Here is a 21,710-nt window from a genome sequence, read left to right on the forward strand (position 1 = left end):
TATTGAATCAGGATCTGTGTACGAGGCAGCCCCGTTTAGTTGACAGTTTGGTTCAACTCCGCTGTCGCTTTTAAAGTTGAATGATAGACACTGGCAGTTAACAGAACATCTCGTAAAGCAGCCATAATGGTCGGATGAAGAGTGTTCAGAGAGAAGATGGCCTTGTAGAGAATAGTTCCATTTCATACGCATTTCGTCTTGTCCATGTGGGAAATCCATTTTTTCGCAGTTGTCGTCCTCCAGGCATTGTGCCGATACAGACGTGATGAAGAGAACGATTATCAGTGCCATTTCGAGGTGTTCACTTTGTTTCAAAATCTTCGAATGCTGTATATGCGTTGGTCCGGAAGGTGCGTTCAAAGGCGCTGGCTTTTGCATGACTTTTTCTCGTTTTCTACACAATTACAGCTTGTTTGAAATCATAACAGTGTGTTGCCATGGAGAGGGAGAATTGAGAATTTATTTATTTTCCCATCAGGGCATAGCAGACTTATTGATTTTACCTGAAGTGCGAGCGTTAACTTCTAATGAGAGAAATACCCTCCTTAAAAGTCAAGAAGGTGTATTATTAGTAATTATGTTCGTTAACATTTGTTCCCAATCTGCGCAAAAAGCTAATTGAAAGTGTTTCTCATATATGTTTACAAATCGTGTTGACTTATCCACAAAAATGTGTTTAATTTGCTGTAGTGGAGGTATAAATTATTAAGGTGCACAAGTCGCTGTATCATTACATTGTTTTAACTTCCTCTCAAGTGGACAATTCTTAAATGAGAAGCCGACAATTAAGTTGTCTTTCCGTCGTCAGGGTGATGAAAAGCACCACATTTTGATTAAAGTAAACAAGAAAAAACGTAATTGTTTATTTAAAAACACGTGGGGCTTGATGCAGCCTAGGAAAAATGAGTAGACAATAGCCATGTATGGAGCATTCATCTTCAACCAACAAAATACCAACAGCGCTACTGAGACATACATCATTTAAAACTGAGGAAAAGTTCTCAAAACAGCATGAAAAGAGAAATTACGAAGAACTCTTCACAGTTGGATTCTTTACAATAAATACCAGCTGGCGATTTCCACAGAGGTATTTTTGACGATACACAAGATGACTGATTTTTAACCAAGGGAATATTCTTCTGCCCTTGCTTAAAAAGAATTAAAATCAAGACAGCTCTACATGTCCAAATGTTAAAAAATTAAAACCGACAGTATGGAACAGGAGCCTTCACTTGGTAAAGCTCAGAAGTTTCTGTGAAACAATTTGTTCGAAGCTACCTTGTACCGTCCGGTCGCATTAAATTCTAATAAAGGATCGCTCAATTCCTTGAAGTGGGACATGTTGCGCGTTTATCAAAGCTTTGCTGGCGGAATGCTTCAAAACGTTATTCATTCCAGTGTGTTATAACTCACTTTTCTCTCTGGATGTGAAACGTTTTCTGTGAATATGAAATTCCCTTTTATGTGACTGGATGGAGAAACATTAAGCTCCTTTCTCAAAGTCTGTGAAAACGCAAAAACATTTTTCACACAAATCTTTTTTTTTTTCATGTCACTGACGTCACTATAATTCCCGTTTCTGTTTCCGTCTGAAGAAAAAAGCAGCTCCTTAAGTCCATGTTTATGAAAGGACTACGATTTTTTTTCCTCCTTGTCGAACGTACTAACGGAAGCGAAAGTTGTTCAATCTCTTTTTGTTTAAAAACATCATTTCCTTTGTCTTCAGGTACTTCGCTCGGCAGCACTTGCAAGCATGCCATTGCCACGTGCCCAGGAGGCAAGACCACATACCCTGTCACGTGTTCACTGGGATGTCCAAAGGACTATTCCATCAAGGGATCGTCCACGGTCACGTGTCAAACATCGGGACAGTGGTCGTCATATGCTACGTCATATTGCCAACGCAACAATGATCCACCCACTCAGGTTAGAGCGAATGACGAACATCTCATTTCTCTTTATAATGTGATCGTAGTTTTAAGCAGATAAGTGAAGAGAATTGCGAGAATGATCGAAGAGTGATGTTTTATCTTGTATAAGTGGATATGCAAAATTATATTTCGATCTCGTGACTAAGAATATCGAAACAACTGAAACAACTACTTGTAGCACACAACAAACATTGAATACAAATCAATAATTTTAACTCTATGAAACTCTCTCGTCTACGATTATGATCACAGCTTAAACACCACTTTAGAAACGAGGAAATATCTGGGGCCGGTCTCATCTTACAGTCGCCTGTGGGACCTTTCCTAGGGGCAAAATTAAAGATGAGAAGCCATATTGGCCCCAGTAGTCTCCTTCCAAACCCTCGTTTTCGCAAATGATAAAAGTGTCAAAGAGCTAAATTTGGTTATCTTGTTCCTTTGCAGATCGTTTTGTCCGGCTCAGCCAGTATTCCAGAAAACAAACAACGCGGCACCAAAGTAGGTACATTTTCGTCTGTGGACCCGAACAGTAAAGACAAGCACACCTATAGTATTGTCAGTGGAGGAAGTGGCAAGTTTGAACTACGTGGAGTTGATCTGTACACACTGACTGTCTTCGACTACGAATCGTCACCTAACAAGTAAGTTGTTAACGACAAAGAGAGTTCTGAGATTGTCAGTTGCATTTTATATTGACATTTAAGAAACTAATCGTTGTCTATTTAGAATGCGCGAATTGGATTGGCTTTGCAATCGTTGGCTACTGGCTGATGGCTAACACTCGCGCGAGGCGTGCGTGCTTGTTGTCATAAACATTTTTATAAAAAAAAAATAAACGGTCCCTGAAACAAGGAATGTTTTAGTTAAAACAGTTTGATATGAGTTCGAGTTTTCCACTGGCGAATGGTCATCAAGGCGTTGACTGGTTCAAAATTGGCTTGATACTTAAGGAGTATTAAATTTCGCGGAGGCAAGTGTTTGCGTTTAGTGGCCCCAGGTTTGGCGGAAAATACACAAGCACCTGCAGTTTTATTTTGGCGGGAAATCCATACGCGCCTTCCAGTCGACCGCTGTTAAATTGATTGAGGAATGTTGATAGTCTGTATTCAATTTTCGATCCAGTAGAATTACTTTTTACTCATAGAGTGTGAATAATTATTCTTGTTTCGATCTAACTTCGCAGATTTTCACTCGTCATAAGGAGCACAGACAACGGCAGTCCACCGATGAAACTCGAGAAAGCATTTACGATTTCTGTGACAGACGTGAATGAGAAGCCTACGGCGATCCAGGTAACAATGGGGTCACAAAGTGAAAAAACACTGACAGACTTATTACGAAGAATAATAACATCAGCTGAATGATGATGAATAAAACTAACCTAACCAAGAAGGTAACAGATTAGTATACACCTGACCACAATGAATCTGCTTGCGCGACCTTTCCTTTTTGCGCGGTAGTTTATGGCAACAGGATTACGCATCGTATCCGTGGCTTAGTCCTTGTTAGCTAAATTGGAAGCAAAATGTATAGCATCATTTCTTTTTTTTTCCTTCTTGTCAGTTGTCAAGCAACAACGTCGATGAGAACAGTGACGTGGACACAGTGGTGGGCATGCTCAGTACCGCTGACCCAGATAACGGGCAGACTTATAGTTATAGCATGCTGGATGGCGCCGGTGGAAGGTTTAAAATTCAAAGCAACTTGGTGAAGGTAAGTTAATGACAGGCAGTGATTAGATGACTACGTTTACCCCCAGAACAAACAGTGGAATTCAGAGATCCACGGTTGTTGTTTTACCTTAATGCAACATGAAGTAAATCTCTTCTGAGTTTGATTTTAAAGCATCTCGTTCGTCTAGCATCTGAAAATATTGAATTTGATTGGCTAACAAAGCATGGGCTGCTCTTCTTTTCTCTTCTGTTTTGCCATCTCGACCTTGCATTTCCATCAGTTAGCGGTCTCGAGTTTACTTTCATTGGCAACGTGAAGAGCTGTAGAAACTCTCTTCTCTGCCACTCAATTTATTTAGCCCCTTTTAAGTTTTAAACACTTATCACAAAGTTTATCAAAGAGCAATAGTAAAGCACGATGTTTGGGAAGCGCAGTGCTCTGAAGGTTGGCGTGTTAGCTAGGTATTAAAACTTTTTTCTTCTGTTTTTGCAGGTTGCAAAGTCCAACAAGAATTGCTTACTAAACGGTGGCTCCCAGTGCCTACTCAACTATGAAAGCGTATCCTCTTACTCTATAAAAGTCCGTAGTGTTGACAGCGGTTCTCCATCCCAATCGGTCAACGCTTCATTTAACATCGTTTTGAATGACGTCAATGATCAACCACGTAGTCTAAAATTGTCCAATTACAAGGTGACTGAGAACGCACCATTAAATACCGTGGTCGGAAATCTATCCGCTAGTGATGAAGACAAAGGCCAAAAACTCAGTTTTTCATTGGTTGATGACGACAGTGGCAAATTTGCTCTGGACAGCAAAGGTGGTCTTTACAAGGCAAACTCCACAGACTATGAAACGAGCACGGTTCATTACGTCGTTGCCAAGGTTACTGACAATGGCCAGCCAGCGCTGTCGGTAAGTGATTGATGAAAATGGTAGTTACATCGAATATCCGAGCGTTTCGTTGTAGCAAAATACATTGTAACTGGTGTGTTAATATGACGCCAGACTTCGTGACTTTGCTATTAATTTTATGAAATTTAAGCTTTTTCTCAAGCTGAAATTCAAATGTGTAATGTACAATGTAATTCAAATGTAAAAACACGTACATGCCTGTATCTCACTGTCCGAAAAGGGGTTTGAACTCAAATGTGTCATCTTGCAGACGAGCCTCGAGTACGTTTGAAAGTACATCTGGCCCTGGTTGCTCAAAACATACATAATATTATTTATCGAACAAATCACTATCCAGTGGATAGCGTAGTTTGTTTTGTCAAGACTTATCCACTGGAGAGTAATTTATCCAGTGGATAGGGTTATCCACCCTTTGAACAGCTGAACCCTGCGGGTTCTTAAAACAGAACTTTGAACTGAGTAAGAAAAATGCCACATTTTATACGTCCACTTCTAACTAGGACGTGTAGGAATATGGTATGCATTATAAACTAAACTCCCTTTTTTGCTTTCTTAGATGACCAAAAACTTTTCTATTGTGGTGTTGGATGTCAACGAGGCTCCAGTCTCTATCGTCCTAGACCAGCAGAGTGTGCAGGAGAATTCGAAGCCCGGTACCAGGGTGGGCACTTTAACAGCAACAGACACCGATGCTGTTCAGAATCTAACTTTTAAACTAGACGATGATGCAGCAGGCAAATTTTCTCTTCAACCGAACACTTCCTGTCAGAATCTTGCTTCAACCGGAACCCGATGCACCACAGACTTAATGGTGAGCGGCGCTATAAACTACGAAGATGCGTCAAGCTTGGACATCATCGTCCGCGTGACTGACGACAAAGGGCTTTTCCACACGGAAATGTTTAATGTGACAGTGATTGACGTAAATGATCCGCCCACGAATGTTACCTTGGATGGAAGTGCGTCGGCGTCGATTCCTGAGAACAGCAAAAACGTTCAGATCGATACTCTGCTTACAGAGGACGAAGACCAAGGACAGAGTTTTACTTACGTCTTGATTAACAACCCTGGAGGTGATTTCGAAATTAGCGGAGACAAGCTGTTTACATCGAAAAACGCTAATCTTGACTTCGAGTCATCTTCGAGCTATCAAATTACTGTGAAGTCGACTGATAACGGAAATCCACCGAAGTCCGTGGAGATATCGTTAGTTGTTAACCTTCTAGACGTTAACGAGAGACCAACCAAAATAACGTTGTCCAATAACAGCGTCCAAGAAAACAAACCATCCGGGACGGTGATTGGTCAATTGACTGTCACTGACCCTGACAGACAACAAAGTCACGTGTGCAGTTTAACTGATTCAGCCAATGGGAAAGCAGGAATAAGCAGCAACAACCTGACCGTTGGTAGTGCGGGCGTCAATTACGAAGAAGCTAGCTCCTTCAGCGTGAAAATTCTTTGTCGCGATACAGGCGGCCTCACAGTGGAACAGACATTTGTCGTTCTTGTTCAAGACGTCAACGAGAAGCCAACCAGTATAGTGCTCTCAAACAATAAGATTCAAGAAAATCAGCAGAGTGGCACCGTAGTCGCACTTCTAAATGTCACTGATCCAGACAATGTCAACACCCAAGTCCAAACGTTTTCGTTCTCAGTTCTCAGCAGTTCGCAACCTTTTGTAATGCAAAATAATGCTCTTGTCTCCACGCGCGTGCTTGATTTCGAGAACAGCGCTCAGTGGACGGTAAGCATAACAGCAACGGACAGCGGAAAGCCAGCCCTGTCTCTAACACAAGCGTTTACCATCCAAGTGATTGACGTCAATGATGCTCCAAGTGGAATGACAGTAAGTGAGAGTTGTTTGTTCTGATAGAGAAATCTTCCATTGCGCTGTTAAGAGCACGTGTTAATAGGGCAATATGACAATTTGGCGTCATTTGAAGGGCCTACATCAAGAATGGCGCATCTTGAGAAATGTTGTCCACTTTTTTTTTTCAAATTTTATCATTCCAAGGAAACCTTTCCCAATCGTTCTCAATCTTATCCATCCTTCATTCTGTTTGGTTTAGTGTTATCTCTTAATCTTTCGTGTATTTATCGTAGTTAGCTATTATTTGGACGAAAACTGTAACGCAGTTGTGAGATACTCACAACATCTCCAATAAATGGACGCTGGATAATTTTTTGATGTTATATGACGCCATTTCTACCTTCTATTGTCTAACTAAACATCCAATGCCGTACAAACTCTGTTAGTATCACGGCAATGATTGAGACTGTTCAATTGATTCTTCACTTATATCTTTGCCTTTTAGCTCTCGAGTTTTGCTGTCGATGAGAACAGTGCCAAGGACACCCTGGTTGGGACACTGACGGCGTTAGATCAGGACACCTCCCAAAAGCACACATACCAACTGCTTAACAGCTCCTCGGGTAGATTTAAAGTCGATGGAAACAAACTTAAGGTAGGCTTTGCTTTTCCACCAAAGGCGTAACCTCTTACATCCACTTCTCTCTTCGATCTTTCGATTTGCTCTGACACTACGCTGACGTTCGAACTGATAACTGCATGTTTTAATCCTAAACTATAGCTTATTCACTATCACCAATATTAACTCCAATTCATTTTTCAAGGTGGCTGTTTCCAACAAACAATGTCTGAGCCAAGGAGGTTCTTCTTGTCTCTTGAACTACGAAGCTCAAAAGAGTCATGTGATCCGAGTCAAAACGACAGATGACGGCACGCCTCAGCTATCGTTCGAGAAGGACTTCAGTATTGACCTGCGGGATGTCAATGACAAACCACGTGACCTACAACTATCCAATAACAAGGTGAAGGAAAATGCAAACATCAACACGATGATTGGCAGGTAAGTAACACGCGAGATTTTCCGGAATATCTCTCAACGCTACAGATTTTGAAGGGGTGTTCAAACTCATTTTAGTCTAATGAATTCGCTCTTTTCTTTTTCTCTCGTTGACAGCTTTACATCACGTGACGAGGACACCAGCCAACAGTTGACGTATTCATTGTCGAATGATGACAGCGGTCGTTTTAGAGTTGATTCCCAGGGAAGGTTGTACAAAGCAAAGGACATCGATTATGAAACCCAGACTACGCACATCATTAGGGCGGTGGTAAAAGACAATGGAAATCCATCTATGAAGGTGATTTAGGTCTACAAAACCTTCGCACTACCATTGCATCCCGCTAATCCGTAGGTTTAAACCTCTTCATAGTGGGTGTTTAGTAAGGCTTACAACTAGGATAAGAGGCTTAAATTTTTTGGGCTTATGACCGGAACGAATGACCATCATTGCCTTCTCCTCCTCCACCTCCACCTCCTCCTCCTCATCATCATTATCATCATCATTTTAATCACCACGATGCCCTTCTTTTCTTTTGACCTGTTTTCTCTTTCGCCATGACGATGTCTTGTTTCCTTTTAGATGGAAAAATCGTTTACAATCGAAGTGTTGGATGTGAACGAGGCACCAATCGGCATCAATATAACATCTCAAGGGGGGCAGCTGACTTTCCCCGATGGACATGCGCAGATCCGCGAGAACTCTGCTACCGGTACAGTGATCGGAAAGCTACAAGCTTTGGACCAAGATGCTGTTCAGACACTTGCTTTTAAACTAGATGATGACGCTGGCGGGAAGTTTACACTAGAATCATCATCTGCGGGTTGCCAGACAATCACTAACATTCCTGGTGTGAACACAAGGTGTACTGTCGATCTGAAAGTTAATGGAGCTCTGGATTACGAAACCTCTAAAGAGTATCTCATAACCGTGCGAGTGACAGACAAGAAAGGACTTTTCACTACAAAGCAGTTAAAGATTAGCATCGTTGACCAAAATGATGCGCCTGAAAATGTAACGCTTAGTGGAAGTTACACGGCAAGTGTGAATGAAAACACAAACGGTGCGTTAGTTGGACAACTGATGACTAGTGACCAGGACGTTGCGCAGTCGCACATGTATAAACTCCTGGACGATGCCGGTGGTCGATTTGTGATTCAAAACGATAAGCTTTATGTCTCGTCTTCGGCAGATTTGGATTACGAAGTTCAAAAGAGTTTTACTGTTAAAGTGCAAAGCAATGACAGTGGCACACCTTCTCTTGGCTTAGTGCAAGATTTCCAGATCACCGTCCTGGATGTAAACGAAGCCCCAGTCAATATCACCCTCGCGCCCGCGAGCATCACCGAGAACAGCCAACCTGGTACAGTGATTGGTCAGCTGACTGTCAGTGACCCGGATAATTATGGATCACGCGGTACATGGCAAACGCACAACTGTCAAGTGGCCGGAAACCAGATTGGGAAATTCACGATTCAATCCAAAGTCCTTGCAGTAGGAAGCGCAAGCATAGACTACGAGCTGGCTTCAGTGATAAGTGTGGAGGTGAAGTGTAAGGACACTGGCTCACCGCCATTGTCCCTTGTGACGACTTTATCCATCACGGTGATTGACATCAATGAGGCACCTACGGCAATCTCTTTGTCTAGCGCCGTCATAGCGGAAAATCAGCCGCCATCTCTAATAGGTTAGAAATACTACCTTGAAAATCTTGAAATAGTAACTTATCGTGGTTTATTCTCTTGATTTGGCCATTTAACGTCATTGGTTTTTTTCTACAACAAAAGTTCATTTTATTCAATAACTTGCTTGTGTTGTTGTCATTTTCAGGACTTCTTTCTACCGCTGACCCGGATAATGCAAATCAACCAACAGACCGGCAGTCCTTTACCTACAGGTTCATGGGTGACACTGCTGGACTTCCGTTCGTAATCGACGGTAACGCATTGAATTCAACATCAAGCCTGAACTACGAGACCCAGTCTTCATGGAACATCACAGTGCAGTCTTTGGACAGCGGTGACCCTCAGCTTAGTGTTGTGACGGATTTCCAGATATCTGTTGTAGGTAAGTGACACGTTCCATTTACGGAAACTTTACAGCTGTCCAACCCATCTAGTCAACAAGGGGTTTGGAGCGAAAATGCAAGACGCTAGATTCAAGACGTTTGAAAAAAAAACCGTTATAACAAGTGTGGTGGCAAAGCAAATTACGACTCTATAAAATTATTAAATCTCTACGCATATGAGACGTACAAAGGTTAACTCTTCAGGCAAACTGGACTAACACATGCGGACTTCATTGGAAAAGCCATAAGGGGGTTTGTTACTATTGTAGTTGTAAAATGTCGACTTATTTGTTGAGTTAAGAGCTCATGCCCATGTATTGTACTTACCAGAAAAAAGTGGAGCGAAGTTACTCGCATATTGAAATATTTTGTTGTTTACTCTTTTGTAGACGTCAACGAAAAACCATTTAACCTCACTTTGTCTAATACATTCGTGGACGAAAATGCCCCACAAGATACAGTTGTCGGAAAGTTTTCTTCACAAGATCCAGACCGCGCCCAAACTCACACTTACACTCTAACCGACGGAGCGGGCGGGAGATTTAAAGTGGTTGGAAACAAACTCAAAGTTTCCTTGTCCAACGTTGACTGCCTTAAAAATGGCGGGGCTTTCTGCAAGTTGAACTACGAGAAACAACCGTCTTACACAATAACAGTGCGCGTCACCGACAACGGAAGTCCACCTCAGAGCAACGAAGCAAGCATGTCGATTTCCCTGAATGACGTCAATGACCAACCACGTGACTTTAAACTGTCGAGTCGTACAGTGAAGGAGAATGCTACACTTAGCACCAAAATAGGTCGGTTTACTGCTACAGACGAGGACAAGTTCCAAACGCTAACGTTTTCCCTGATTGACAATGATGGTGGAAGGTTTGCGATTGATTCTTCGGGTTATTTGTTTAAGGCTAAGGACACAGATTACGAGACGAACAAGGCTCACAAGATTGTGGCGCAGGTTATTGATAACGGAACGGTGCCTCTGAAAGTAAGTTTTTTTTCTGACAAAAGTACTCTATAGAGTATTTAACGGGATAAAAAAGTTAGCGAAATGTAGCTGCTTTTGCCTTATTTAGGCTAGTGGACTCATTGACAACATTCGCCCTCGTTTGAATGTGGTCAGTTCGTTAATTCGAGCGTCAATTATCAACGTACAAATTCTCATTACTGGTCGCTACCCTCTTGTCATGGTATTAGTTGGGAGAAGTTGTTCAACTATCGCGAATATTAATTTGTGTCTGGTGTGATCGCTTCTTTAATTCTCATGACCTTTCCTTATGACCATAGATATATTTTTTAAAGGTCGTGAAATTTGATTCTCTCTTGACGTTCAGAGAGTCACGTGGTTTTACCTAACAAGGTCACGTGTTTCTTACAGGTCACCAAGACGTTTACGATCGTCGTGGAAAACGTCAACGAAGCTCCCATAAACACGACAATGACATCCGCATCGGGACAACAGTCTTTCCCCGACAACGCGCCAAAGGTGGACGAAAACACTCCGGCAGGTAACACGGTGGGGACACTTCAAGCCCTGGATCACGATGAAGTGCAAAACTTAACGTTCTCTTTAGATGTCGACGCCGATGGCAAGTTCACCGCGGGCTCACAGGTCACGTGTCACAACATTACCAACATCCCAGGCGTGAAAACAAAGTGTACCGCACTGCTACAAGTCAGCGGTGAGCTGAACTTCGAGACGAGTCCCAGTGAAGATATCTTGGTTCGCGTGACTGACGCCAAGGGGTTATTCCACGTGCAGCCGTTCCAGGTCGCAATATTAGATGTTAATGACCAACCGAGTAATATTACTTTGGCGGGTGGTGATACGGCATTTATCGACGAGAACGTAAATGGTGGTTATGTCGGTGATCTCGCGACCACTGACGAAGATGCAAACCAGACACATAGATACAGCCTGATAAATAACGGTGGATGGAAATTTGCCCTCAGGAACAACAAGATATATTCCTCTTCTTTCGCAAACTTGGATTACGAAACAAAGTCTGAGTATACAATTTGGGTAAGAAGCACAGACAATGGTAGCCCAAGGTTGAGTTTTAACAAAACGTTCACTGTTCAGGTTAGTTGGGTTTATTTACTTCAATTCTTTACATATCACATGCTATGTAAATTTTACTATCTTCAAATTCCGCCAGGCATTACCGTGATCATAGCTGGGATACAAGAACACGTTTTTATGGTCCTATGAGAAAATGACGTGTAAGCTTCGAAACGTCATGCTAGGATTATAGAACAACTAACATTCAAGAAACGAAACTGCAGTTAATAGCACAACCACAGAAACCGTGGTTCAGGTTAACTAATGAAAAAAAGCCTAGCGATTATATAATTTGTAAAGATGAATTTTTTTTTGGGAGGGGGGGGGGGTGTGGGGGGAGGGAATTGCCTATTCACTTACTTAATTACGCGTAGTACCCCTCAACTACAAGAGTCCTCCAGCTATCTCTGTCCTGCGCTTTCCTTTCCAGCTGACTCCAGGTCAGCCCCAATCTCTTGATGTCTGCTTCCAGGTCCGTCTCCATGAGTTCCCAGGCCGTCCCCTTTTTCTCTTTCCCTGGGGGTTCCAGGACAAGGCTTGTCTTGTGATGTTGGTAGACGGCCTATTTACATAACATATTTTGCACTAGTTTCCCATTCCCCTGGTTTACACGGGTGATTTTAGGTCACCTTAAAATTTCAACGAGCCAACAGCGATCATGACATCATTACAGAAAATCTAAGCTAATATTACAGAGCAACTAAAATTTAGAAACGAAACTGCAGTTAATATATCTTAAAAGTGAAGAAATCTAATGCTGCGAATTGTTTGTTTACAGGTGCTTGATGTGAACGAGCGACCAACAGGTTTCGTTTTGTCCTCGACAAGCGTCCCAGAAAATAGCCCCAAAGGAACACTGGTCAGCAATATAACTGTAATAGACCCTGACGATCAGGGAACTAGAGGGCCCTGGCAAAATCATTCCTGCCGAGTTTTAAATCCCTCCAATAATCCTTTTATGGTCAACGGGACAGAAAACTCTCTTATTGTGACCGGTGGTTTGAACTACGAGAAGAAGAAAAGCTATAGCGTGTATATTCGATGCCTCGATAGTGGAAACCCGCCTTTATCTTTCGGCAAAATTGTCAAAATCGACGTCACTGACGTTAACGAGCCTCCCTACGACATCACACTATCCAACAATGAGGTCGCTGAGAATGCCGGGATCGTCACTGTGGGACGTCTGGATACCGCTGACCCGGATAATGAACAGACCGTGGTACAGACGTTTAGTTATAGTATCGTGGATCCTTCTGGGAGCGTTCCATTTGTCATTGCTAATGATGCACTCAATACTACAAGAAGCTTGGATTACGAAGCTAGAGCCACGTGGACGCTGGTTATCAAATCTGTGGACAACAAAGGTTAGTCGTTCTCTCAGAAAAGCACTTAATTACTTCCGCGTAAGATGAGCTCGGCTTAGGACCTGAAACTGAGACTTCGCAATATAGGTTTCTCCAGAGGACGCCATTCTACAGTGATGCGAGTAGCTGTAGCTGCGTTGGAGAAGGAGCGTTGTAATTGTTATCGAGAAAATTTTATGACAAGAGCTTGCCATTCTTCTTTGGAAAATGTGCTTAAAGTTGCATTGTATCGGAGAACGGATCTACCATTGGGCTTTTTCACCATAGTTTATTATTCGTATTTGTAAATTTTTTGTTAGGCCTTAGCACGACAAAGAATTTCACCATAGTCGTCAGGGACAGAAATGATCCGCCCACGAACCTAACAGCCAGCGCTCCTTTAAGTGTTTACGAAAACAGCCTATCTGGAGAGTACATAGGGAGCTTGATCACCGCTGATCAAGATGTTGCACAGACGCACCAGTACAAGATTGTTGATGTCGTAGCCCGGGGACACCGCACACAGAGGTATGGCGGGCGCGCAATGTACCTTTGTAGTTACATCGGAAGATCTTAGCTTTTTCCCTTGCAATTCTCTAAGTGTTGTTGTGTCTTTTTTGTTTTTGTTTACAGCAGTTCATCTTATCTTCTTGGTCTCTTTACTGTTGAGTCGCCTTCAGGGCGTATAACCCTTCAGAAGTCTGGGCTCGATTACGAGCAGTACGCCAACTACACGGTGACCGTGAACAGTACAGATAATGGTTACCCGCCTTACTCTGTGACAGGCTCGTTTGTCGTCAACGTGAGAAACGCCAATGAACAACCGCAGAATATATCACTGACTGCAAACCAGGTAATGTATTGTTGGAGACTGAAAAGCGAAACACCGTTGAAAATAGGAGCTGGCGATTTTACAGCGTAATTTTTAGGACAAAGCAAACTTAAATCAGATCAATAATGCTTTGATTTGATAGAACTGCAGTAGAGAATTCACATGAATCCATAGGAAGGGAGGATGACTGACGAAGATGGAAATGGATAACAATATGAATGAGCATAATAACGTGAGGCTCGAATTTTCAAGTTTGGTTTGAAAATCTTTCGAAAAATTCAGTTTTTAGCACTTTTTCGATACATTCGGTCAATATTTTGCTATTTTTCAAATTTACTTCTTAACAGGTTTGATACTGATCTTCTCCAAAGACTGTCTCCGGGTCTACGCCATTAGCCAGTAAAGCTTAAGATATCAATTTTCCGCTATACCCTTCGTTTTTCTTGATGTTTTAGGTTCCCGAAAACAGCCCTGTGGGTACAGTGGTTGGCAATTTGTCAGTGTACGACCCAGACAATCTTCACCTGCCTCTACAGAAGTTCCTCTGTTCAGTAGTAGATGGAGGACCATTTAAAGTATGTATGCAATAGACCTAAAAGCGTGTATTCTGTCAATGCTCGATCATCAACCTCGTTCCCAAGGGCCTTGAAATTGAAAGAGCCCTGAGAACGAATTTGCCGGCTTGTGTTGTTGTTGTTGTTTTTTCACCAAAATGGAGAAGTAGTTAGCGATTTCCCCGTGATAGAGAAAGGTGACACGCGCAAGTGAACAAGTGACACTTTGGCAGAGGGAAAATCGTAGCCGGTGCTATTGAGGTTAAGATCATGTTATAAATTTGCACTTCGTCACGGATTAGCTTCCCGTACCCGTCGATTGTGTTGCTTTACGGGAATACTTTCTGAAACATTTACTCGGAGTAGTTCTCTGAAAGCTTTTGGCACGGTCAAATGTTTAACACGTTATCGCACCAGTAGTTTGATCCAAAGGTATGCAATGACTTTGTCATTATAACCTACAGCGACTAGGAATGTTGCTACAACCGCTACAGCTGGTACTACCGGTCTAATAGGATGCTCGGCAATGTCCACTTAAGGTTCTCCCCCTTCCCCTCTGACAACCCATTGCCCTTCAATTTGTCAAGTTTTTCCACTATTCATACATCAGGGCTGAGAGAAGCACTGTGAGGATCAAATGTCAAAGAAATTCGGCCGGTCGATCGAATTCTCCACTTCTGAATCTGAACCCGGACATATAAAGATGTTTCCATTGAATCAATCGATATGTATTTATTATAATTTGTTGCATTCGCTGACGTTAACGGCTCTATTGCTGCAAACTCTTTTGCAGGTTGTTAATCACGTGACTCTTGTGGTGGCACAAAACACCGTGGATTACGAAGCATTAGACTTGTACACAGTAAACGTAAGCTAATCTATAACAATTTATCAATCAATGATTCTTTCCCGTTTTAAATTTCTATCAGTGGTTATCGCGTCCAACCGATATCTGATCTGGGAGGTCAAGGGTTCGAACCTTTCGTAGATTTTATTTTTGTCCCACGAACGTGACAAATAGACATTTCATCTTTACCAATGGTCTTCTTTTATCAATTAAAATAAAGCAAAGTATTTGTCTTTTCTCCTTCAGGTTAGCTGTACCGAGCTGTTACCCAACCCTCTCTCCGTCTCTGCACTTTTCACCATCAATGTCCAGGATGTGAACGAGGCCCCCTATAATCTGACCATCTCGTCTAAGACTGTGGAAGAAAATGGATTCCCTGGGGATTTCGTGGGCAAGCTCAGTGTTCTTGATCCTGATTTACCGGTGAGATAATTGTTTGTCCGAATATTTCCGCCGGATAGAGGTGTCATTGCAAAACAAATGATCTTTTGCACAGGCTTAAAAAATGCAACGTTCATGACAAGGCCGAGGCTTTTTGAATTTTCTGGAAGCTACCTTAAAGAGCAATGCCTCGATATATTTATATTTCGTCAGATTTTGAATTTGCTTTCAAAAATTAGTTTCAATAGGCCAATTTAATTTCGATATATTTAACTCCTAACGTGGCTCCGAGGCTTAGGGGAATGAAAACAAAAGAAATCATATCGAAGTTGAATAATTAATTTCTTTTGTTTTCTTTCCCTTATCTTCGGAACCAAGTTAGAATTTTAATATATCAGAATTAGCCTATACTCAAATTTACTAAAAGGAACGGCCTTGTTTTAGCGAATTATTAACCTTTGACTTTTTTTCCGACTCTTTTCATTTAATTCTTGTTTTGTATTTCATTAAAATATTCCCTCACTTCATCGTTCTAAACAACTTTTTTTTTACAGGCCAGCGGACAAGCCAATGTATCACTTGCAATCAAAGACCAGTCACCGGACTCCGACGCACTTAAGTTGATTGGCGATTCCCTGCTAGCGACCAGATCGCTTGACTTTGAGACACAAAGCTCGTACAACGTGACAATCGTTGCAACGGACAGCGGTAACCCACCTCTCAGCACCAGTCTCACTGTCACGATAGAGGTAAAAACAATGTTTAAAGATTTTCTCAGTCTCGTAATGTATCCTTAGTAGGTGCTTTGAAATGGAACAGATTATTACACAGTAAGGTTTATATACCATGTTACCGATATCGAGGGTCAAACTGTGCTATCGCCTCCCGGGTGTAGCGAGGTCCTTACAACTGAAGAGGCCAAGGGCCGATATTCTCCTAGTACAATCACAAGTAAGCTAAGTAAGATTTATTACACCACTTAGTGATCAGCTCTTTTTCGGAACTTTGGAGTACAACAACTAAAATTAAGAGGAGAATGACTAGAAAGAGGCATTTAAAGTTGTCTAGTTGTCTTATTTAGTTGTCTTAAAATTCGTGAAAGATGTGGAATTTCAGACCGAAAAATAGCCAAGAACAAGGGCTTAATTTGAGAATCATTTCGCTGCAGGTGATTGACGTAAATGACCCACCTACTTCCATCAGTCTGGTGTCTAAAGGAATCTACGAAAACGCAACTGCCGGTGCGGTTGTAGGTGTACTGCAGGCTCAAGATGAAGATGCAAATCAATCGCATCACTTCCAGGTCATTTCTAGTCAAGGTATGTTCAGATCTTGTTTTGTCATTTTTGTCACCACAGTGTGACTTTCTTTCCTACTGAAGCCAGCTTGTTGTTGTTTTGCTTTCAAAATACACCATCACACATCGTGCGACGCTTGAGCTTGTCTTGTCACCACGCCCCAGACCGAGTTATTGGATTTCAACTACCGTTAGAAGGCCAAGGTGAGTCTAATAATCCTTTATTTGTTTAGTTACAGATGCGTTCACTGTCGATGGAAACCAGCTGCAGCATAGCAACGTGCCACTGAATTACGAGGCTACGCCGGTTATCAACGTGACCATTAATGCTACTGACAACGGATCCCCTCGATACTCAGTACAGGTTTGTCTTAGCGTTACAATGTAACCTTAACAAGAAAACTCACATGCTTAGTGCTTGACAGAGTCACTGTAGAACCAGAACTCAATATTGTGACGAACACCAGTGCTGGTTAGTGCCAAAAATTCACTCATCTCTTTTTTTAAAAGGAATACAAACGAAGGTTTTTTTCATTCTTTTTCTCTCAGTGTTGTCCGTAAAAGCAAAAGGAAACAGTTTCTATATATTCCCTCAGCATTTTAATTTCTCGTTCTTCCAAATTTCCATTCGTGTTATTATAACTCGAGATGGAAAGAGAAAAATTGTGTTCTATTCCTTAAATCTCGACAACATATTGACCCAGTTTTGTTACTTATCGAACTCACTATTAACAAGTCAACTCTTTGATTTCACTGTTAGGATGTTTTGTCTGTAATGGTCCTCGATAGCAACGATGTGCCGTCGGACATAACCTTCAGCTCATCTCTGTCGGCACCCGACAACACTTCGTTCAGTGTCGTACTACCCGAGAACAGCCCGAGTGGAACTTCGCTGGCGAACTTAAGTGTGGTTGATCAGGACATATCGCAACAACACAACTGCGAACTTCTTGAGGGAGGAAATTACTTTTACATAAGTTCAGTGTCGAAGTCGTCATCGGAGATTCGCCTGAAACAAGGCGTAGTCTTAAACTACGAAAGTCATCTGAGCACTCCAATACAAGGTAAGCCAATGACTGTTATGTTTTGTTAGCTGTGTACCTCTATATCTTTCTGCAAACCAGATTTTCATTCTAGAAAAATACTAAAAAACACTATAATACTATGGGGAAATCATTATTATTATCATCATCATCACAATACTTCTAACACCTCAGGGGGGTGTTTGAGGCCGCTTACTATGGGGAAATACTGCTCAATAACTTTCATTTTAATGGTAAAACGTAAGTATTTCATCCATGGGCTAAAAAGTTTAAAGCACATTACTCGCCTCTGAGGCAAAATGTGAAGTTTTTTCTAATTTTTTTCCAAATAACAGTTGCAGTCAAATGCGAAGACAACGGTAGTCCGCCATATTCCGTGCAAAGAAACTTCAGCGTTCAGCTGTCAGACGTGAATGAAGCTCCTTTTGACATTCGTTTGAACGGCTCCACTGTAGTGGAGGAAAACGTACGCGTGGGTTACGTCATAGGATTCCTCACTTGTAAGGACCCGGATATAGGACAAAATCACACGTTCATTGTCATTGGAAATTACTCCTCTGTCTTCCAGGTAACATAGCCATTGTACATCCACCTCAATTACGTTAAAAAATACAACTGAAAGAATGTCTGTTGGTTGTACCACGATAGAACCGTAGAATAGAATGAGAAATTTTCAACTTGCTGAATTGTCTATTGATGATAACTTTCTTTACTACTTACAGTAGCTTTAATCAGGGCAGTAACCAGTAAGAGGCTACTTTTTTTTTTCTTTTTAAAGGGGGAAAGTAAAACCCTGCTAAATACCTAGGAAGAGAATTTAACCATGGACATTGCCTCAGTCATAATTTTTTCCTGGCTACAGCCCTGTTAGACCTTACTTTAAAACAGAGAGGGTATGGTTATGACTGATAGGAGGTTTAAGTGCTTTAATCAGTCCTTAGATGTCTCTTCGTCTGTCTGTCTGTCTGTCTGTCTGTCTGTCTGTCTGTCTTATCGCCTCAGTTCCTGAATTTGGACTCGCATGGAATTGTAACCCAACATTTCATATCTTCTCGTGTTGTATTGGGAAGTAATATATAAAACACGAAAGACCGTGTTTTAGCACATTTCCAAACACCGAGAAGAAAGTTGAAAATACGACGCCCGGTGGAGTATTTTTGACGATCGTCAAGGTGTTTGATGAAATTTGTGAGAAGAAAGGTGCCGTCTTGCTTCCAAAACTACCGGCAGCTTGAAGTTTCAAATTGACGTCTAATTGATGCGTTTCATTTCATTCAGGTAAACAGCGACAACTACCTTGTCGTAAAAGACCCATCATACCTGAACTACGAGAACCTTCACCCGCCTGCAATCCTCACAGTTACTATTCAAGCCACAGACCAGCCTCCCGAGGGAACAGGACCTTCACTTGACGTCACTAGTGACATCACAATCAACGTTCTGGACGTTAACGAGGCACCCCATGACATCAGACTAATACCCGAAAACGTCACTGTACCTGAAAATGTGTCCATTGGTTACTGCCTGGCCCAGGTGACGTCCACAAACCCCGAGCGCTCACAAAGAGTGCATTATACGCTTCTCAATTACCGAGATACGTTCTCCTTAGATAATAAATGCAGGGATAATTCTTCTGGTGTCAGTCAAGGAGACAGTAAAAAGCCATACCTGACAGTCAAGTCACACCTCAGTTACAATGATTACGTCATTCGAGGCTATCAAATTTTGATAGAAGCCGAAGACAACGGAGATCCCCCGGAAGCGTTTAACGGCACGGTTAACATTCACGTGACCAAGGTTGACCCCTGCGCGTGGTCCTCGTGTCCCCCGGATTCCACGTGCAGTCGCGTTGATTGGCAGAATTACACGTGCCCTTGCAACAAAGGGTTCAAGCGTGACGGCCTTAACTGCACTGAAATAGACGAGTGTGATCCGAATCCGTGCAGCCACGGCGGTACGTGCCATGATTACGTGAATTATTACAACTGCACCTGCCCCAGTGGATATCACAACGGCTCGGACTGCACGTTCATCAATTATTGCCTTTCAAACCCATGTCAACACGACTCAACTTGCGACCCCCTCTTAAACAAATACAGATGCTATTGCTCAGTCGGTTATACAGGAAACCAATGCGAAACCAACATAGATGACTGCGAGAAAGAGCCCTGCGCTGAGGGAACTTGTGTGGATGGAATTAACACCTTCACTTGCGACTGTGAGCCTGGATATTTTGGACCTCAATGTCAACGGAAGTCCGAGGAATGCAAGGAAAAAACATGCGAAGAACAAGAAGTTTGTATACCACCAAACATCAGAAAGTACAATTCAACGCAATGTATTCCGAATGATTTCATTATCTCTTTGGAGTTCCCTGAAGGCGAGAACATCTCCAGTCCGCATTGGCAATATCGGCTTGAAGAGTGGATACTAGGACTTGATCCATTACTGCTCGGGCAAATAACAGACGATGAAGATGATTCCACGATGGTTAATGTTAATGATGTTTTTATCGTCAGTCCAAGTATGGAACACGAAGCCAAAGTCAAGAGAAGTGCAGAGGAAGAGAAATCTTCACCGGTGGATTTTATTGTGCTTGTGTATTCGGATGAAAAGAATAAATTCCTCCCAGTTCCTCCGGATATTATTTTGTGCGGTATGAACAACACGTGCATCGCTAATGGCTTTACATCGGACGCAGGAACTGATGACTTTAACTATAAACTGTGCAAGTCAACGGCCAACAAAGTTGACTACCTGGGTATACCATCTTGCGTTGTTAAAGAACCCAAAGACGCGCTTCTTAAAAACCAGAAGCACTCAACGCGCATGCGGTTGTATTATGTCGTCGGCGGCATCGGGGGGCTCCTGTTGATTGTCATAATTACAGGGGTCATACTATGCCGACGAAATACTCTAAGCGAGAAGCAGCGCAAATGTATCACACAGGAGCGCCATAGAGAAAGTGATGACAGCTACACTGACACCATGTACCGGCATCACATGGCCAATCAACAGCTAGGAGACGAACCTGGAACTCTCAATCCCATATACGGCAACGCGGAGGAGGAGGTGGTTTCGCAACTTCACATGGTGGACAACCCGCTCTACCTGGAGCCTGACGCAGGGCAGCCGACAGTGAAACGTTCAGAATCCGCACGTGGTTTTAATAATCCAATGTACCGCGCTAGCATAACCCCAGAAAACCAGCAAATAGGTGAGGGTAAAGATGATGAAGAAGAAGAGGCCCCTAAGTCTACCGGGTTCGCCAATCCCATGTTTACGTCCTACAGAGAGGTGAGGATTTAGATGTTAATGAGTAAAGCCTGGTTCACAGTAGCGACTAAACGACATAATGACATAACAGCACAACGTCCCTCTTATATCGTTTTGTCGCTAGTGTGAACTAGCCTAAACTGTTCTCCTCGAGTGATACACTAGTCTTAATTTCTGATCGTCCTTTATTTGTTTAAATGTTAGTTCGGATAATTTGTTAAGACGCCACTTGGACTCTCCGTTGCACTTATCTCGTCTGTTGAAAACGTGTCCTTGAAACTACTGAATAAAATTGTTTATTGAAAATTAAACAATCAAATTCCCCAGGAAAGGAACAGGTTTCTGCAATGATTTCCGAAACTCCGAAAGTATTTACCCAGCCAACATTCATACCTTCTTGTAGACGATTTTCTGGGATCCGATAATGGGAAAAGATCTCTCGAGTGACCAAAGAGGGAGAAAAGCATCCGATGTTTCTCAAATAAGAAACAATGAAGCCCGTTGAGCCTGTCAAATGAAGTCTTCGAAACAACGACAGAATGAATGAATGCAATTATGGCACTGAGCGGATTCTTATTTGAATCAATTTTGAAATTCTTTCTCAATCGCTGTAAGAAGA

At 42.2% G+C, this 21,710-nt stretch overlaps 1 protein-coding gene across 10 annotated transcripts in view; it reads left to right on the forward strand.

Annotated features, from left to right (window-relative positions):
* The window catches only part of LOC145500136 (protocadherin Fat 4-like), a 71,600-nt gene that overhangs the window by 47,890 nt on the left and 2,000 nt on the right, over positions 1 to 21,710 (forward strand). For 9 of the 10 annotated variants that reach the window (XM_081479664.1, XM_081479678.1, XM_081479668.1 and 6 more), the window contains exons 8-32: positions 1,727 to 1,926; positions 2,376 to 2,572; positions 3,115 to 3,223; positions 3,495 to 3,644; positions 4,098 to 4,517; positions 5,074 to 6,366; positions 6,836 to 6,985; positions 7,155 to 7,390; positions 7,505 to 7,688; positions 7,971 to 9,075; positions 9,219 to 9,455; positions 9,846 to 10,444; positions 10,835 to 11,539; positions 12,297 to 12,882; positions 13,182 to 13,389; positions 13,495 to 13,714; positions 14,149 to 14,268; positions 15,041 to 15,115; positions 15,341 to 15,517; positions 16,030 to 16,224; positions 16,644 to 16,794; positions 17,006 to 17,136; positions 17,533 to 17,836; positions 18,151 to 18,383; positions 19,094 to 21,112. In XM_081479664.1, the coding sequence (XP_081335790.1) occupies positions 1,727 to 1,926; positions 2,376 to 2,572; positions 3,115 to 3,223; positions 3,495 to 3,644; positions 4,098 to 4,517; positions 5,074 to 6,366; positions 6,836 to 6,985; positions 7,155 to 7,390; positions 7,505 to 7,688; positions 7,971 to 9,075; positions 9,219 to 9,455; positions 9,846 to 10,444; positions 10,835 to 11,539; positions 12,297 to 12,882; positions 13,182 to 13,389; positions 13,495 to 13,714; positions 14,149 to 14,268; positions 15,041 to 15,115; positions 15,341 to 15,517; positions 16,030 to 16,224; positions 16,644 to 16,794; positions 17,006 to 17,136; positions 17,533 to 17,836; positions 18,151 to 18,383; positions 19,094 to 21,112 (10,004 nt within the window). The remainder of the gene's footprint in view (positions 1 to 1,726; positions 1,927 to 2,375; positions 2,573 to 3,114; positions 3,224 to 3,494; positions 3,645 to 4,097; positions 4,518 to 5,073; positions 6,367 to 6,835; positions 6,986 to 7,154; positions 7,391 to 7,504; positions 7,689 to 7,970; positions 9,076 to 9,218; positions 9,456 to 9,845; positions 10,445 to 10,834; positions 11,540 to 12,296; positions 12,883 to 13,181; positions 13,390 to 13,494; positions 13,715 to 14,148; positions 14,269 to 15,040; positions 15,116 to 15,340; positions 15,518 to 16,029; positions 16,225 to 16,643; positions 16,795 to 17,005; positions 17,137 to 17,532; positions 17,837 to 18,150; positions 18,384 to 19,093; positions 21,113 to 21,710) is intronic. The other variant, XM_081479626.1, reaches the window with a different exon arrangement.

This window comes from Orbicella franksi, chromosome 1 (genome assembly GCF_964199315.1).
Source record: "Orbicella franksi chromosome 1, jaOrbFran1.1, whole genome shotgun sequence".
Lineage (NCBI taxonomy): Eukaryota > Metazoa > Cnidaria > Anthozoa > Scleractinia > Merulinidae > Orbicella > Orbicella franksi.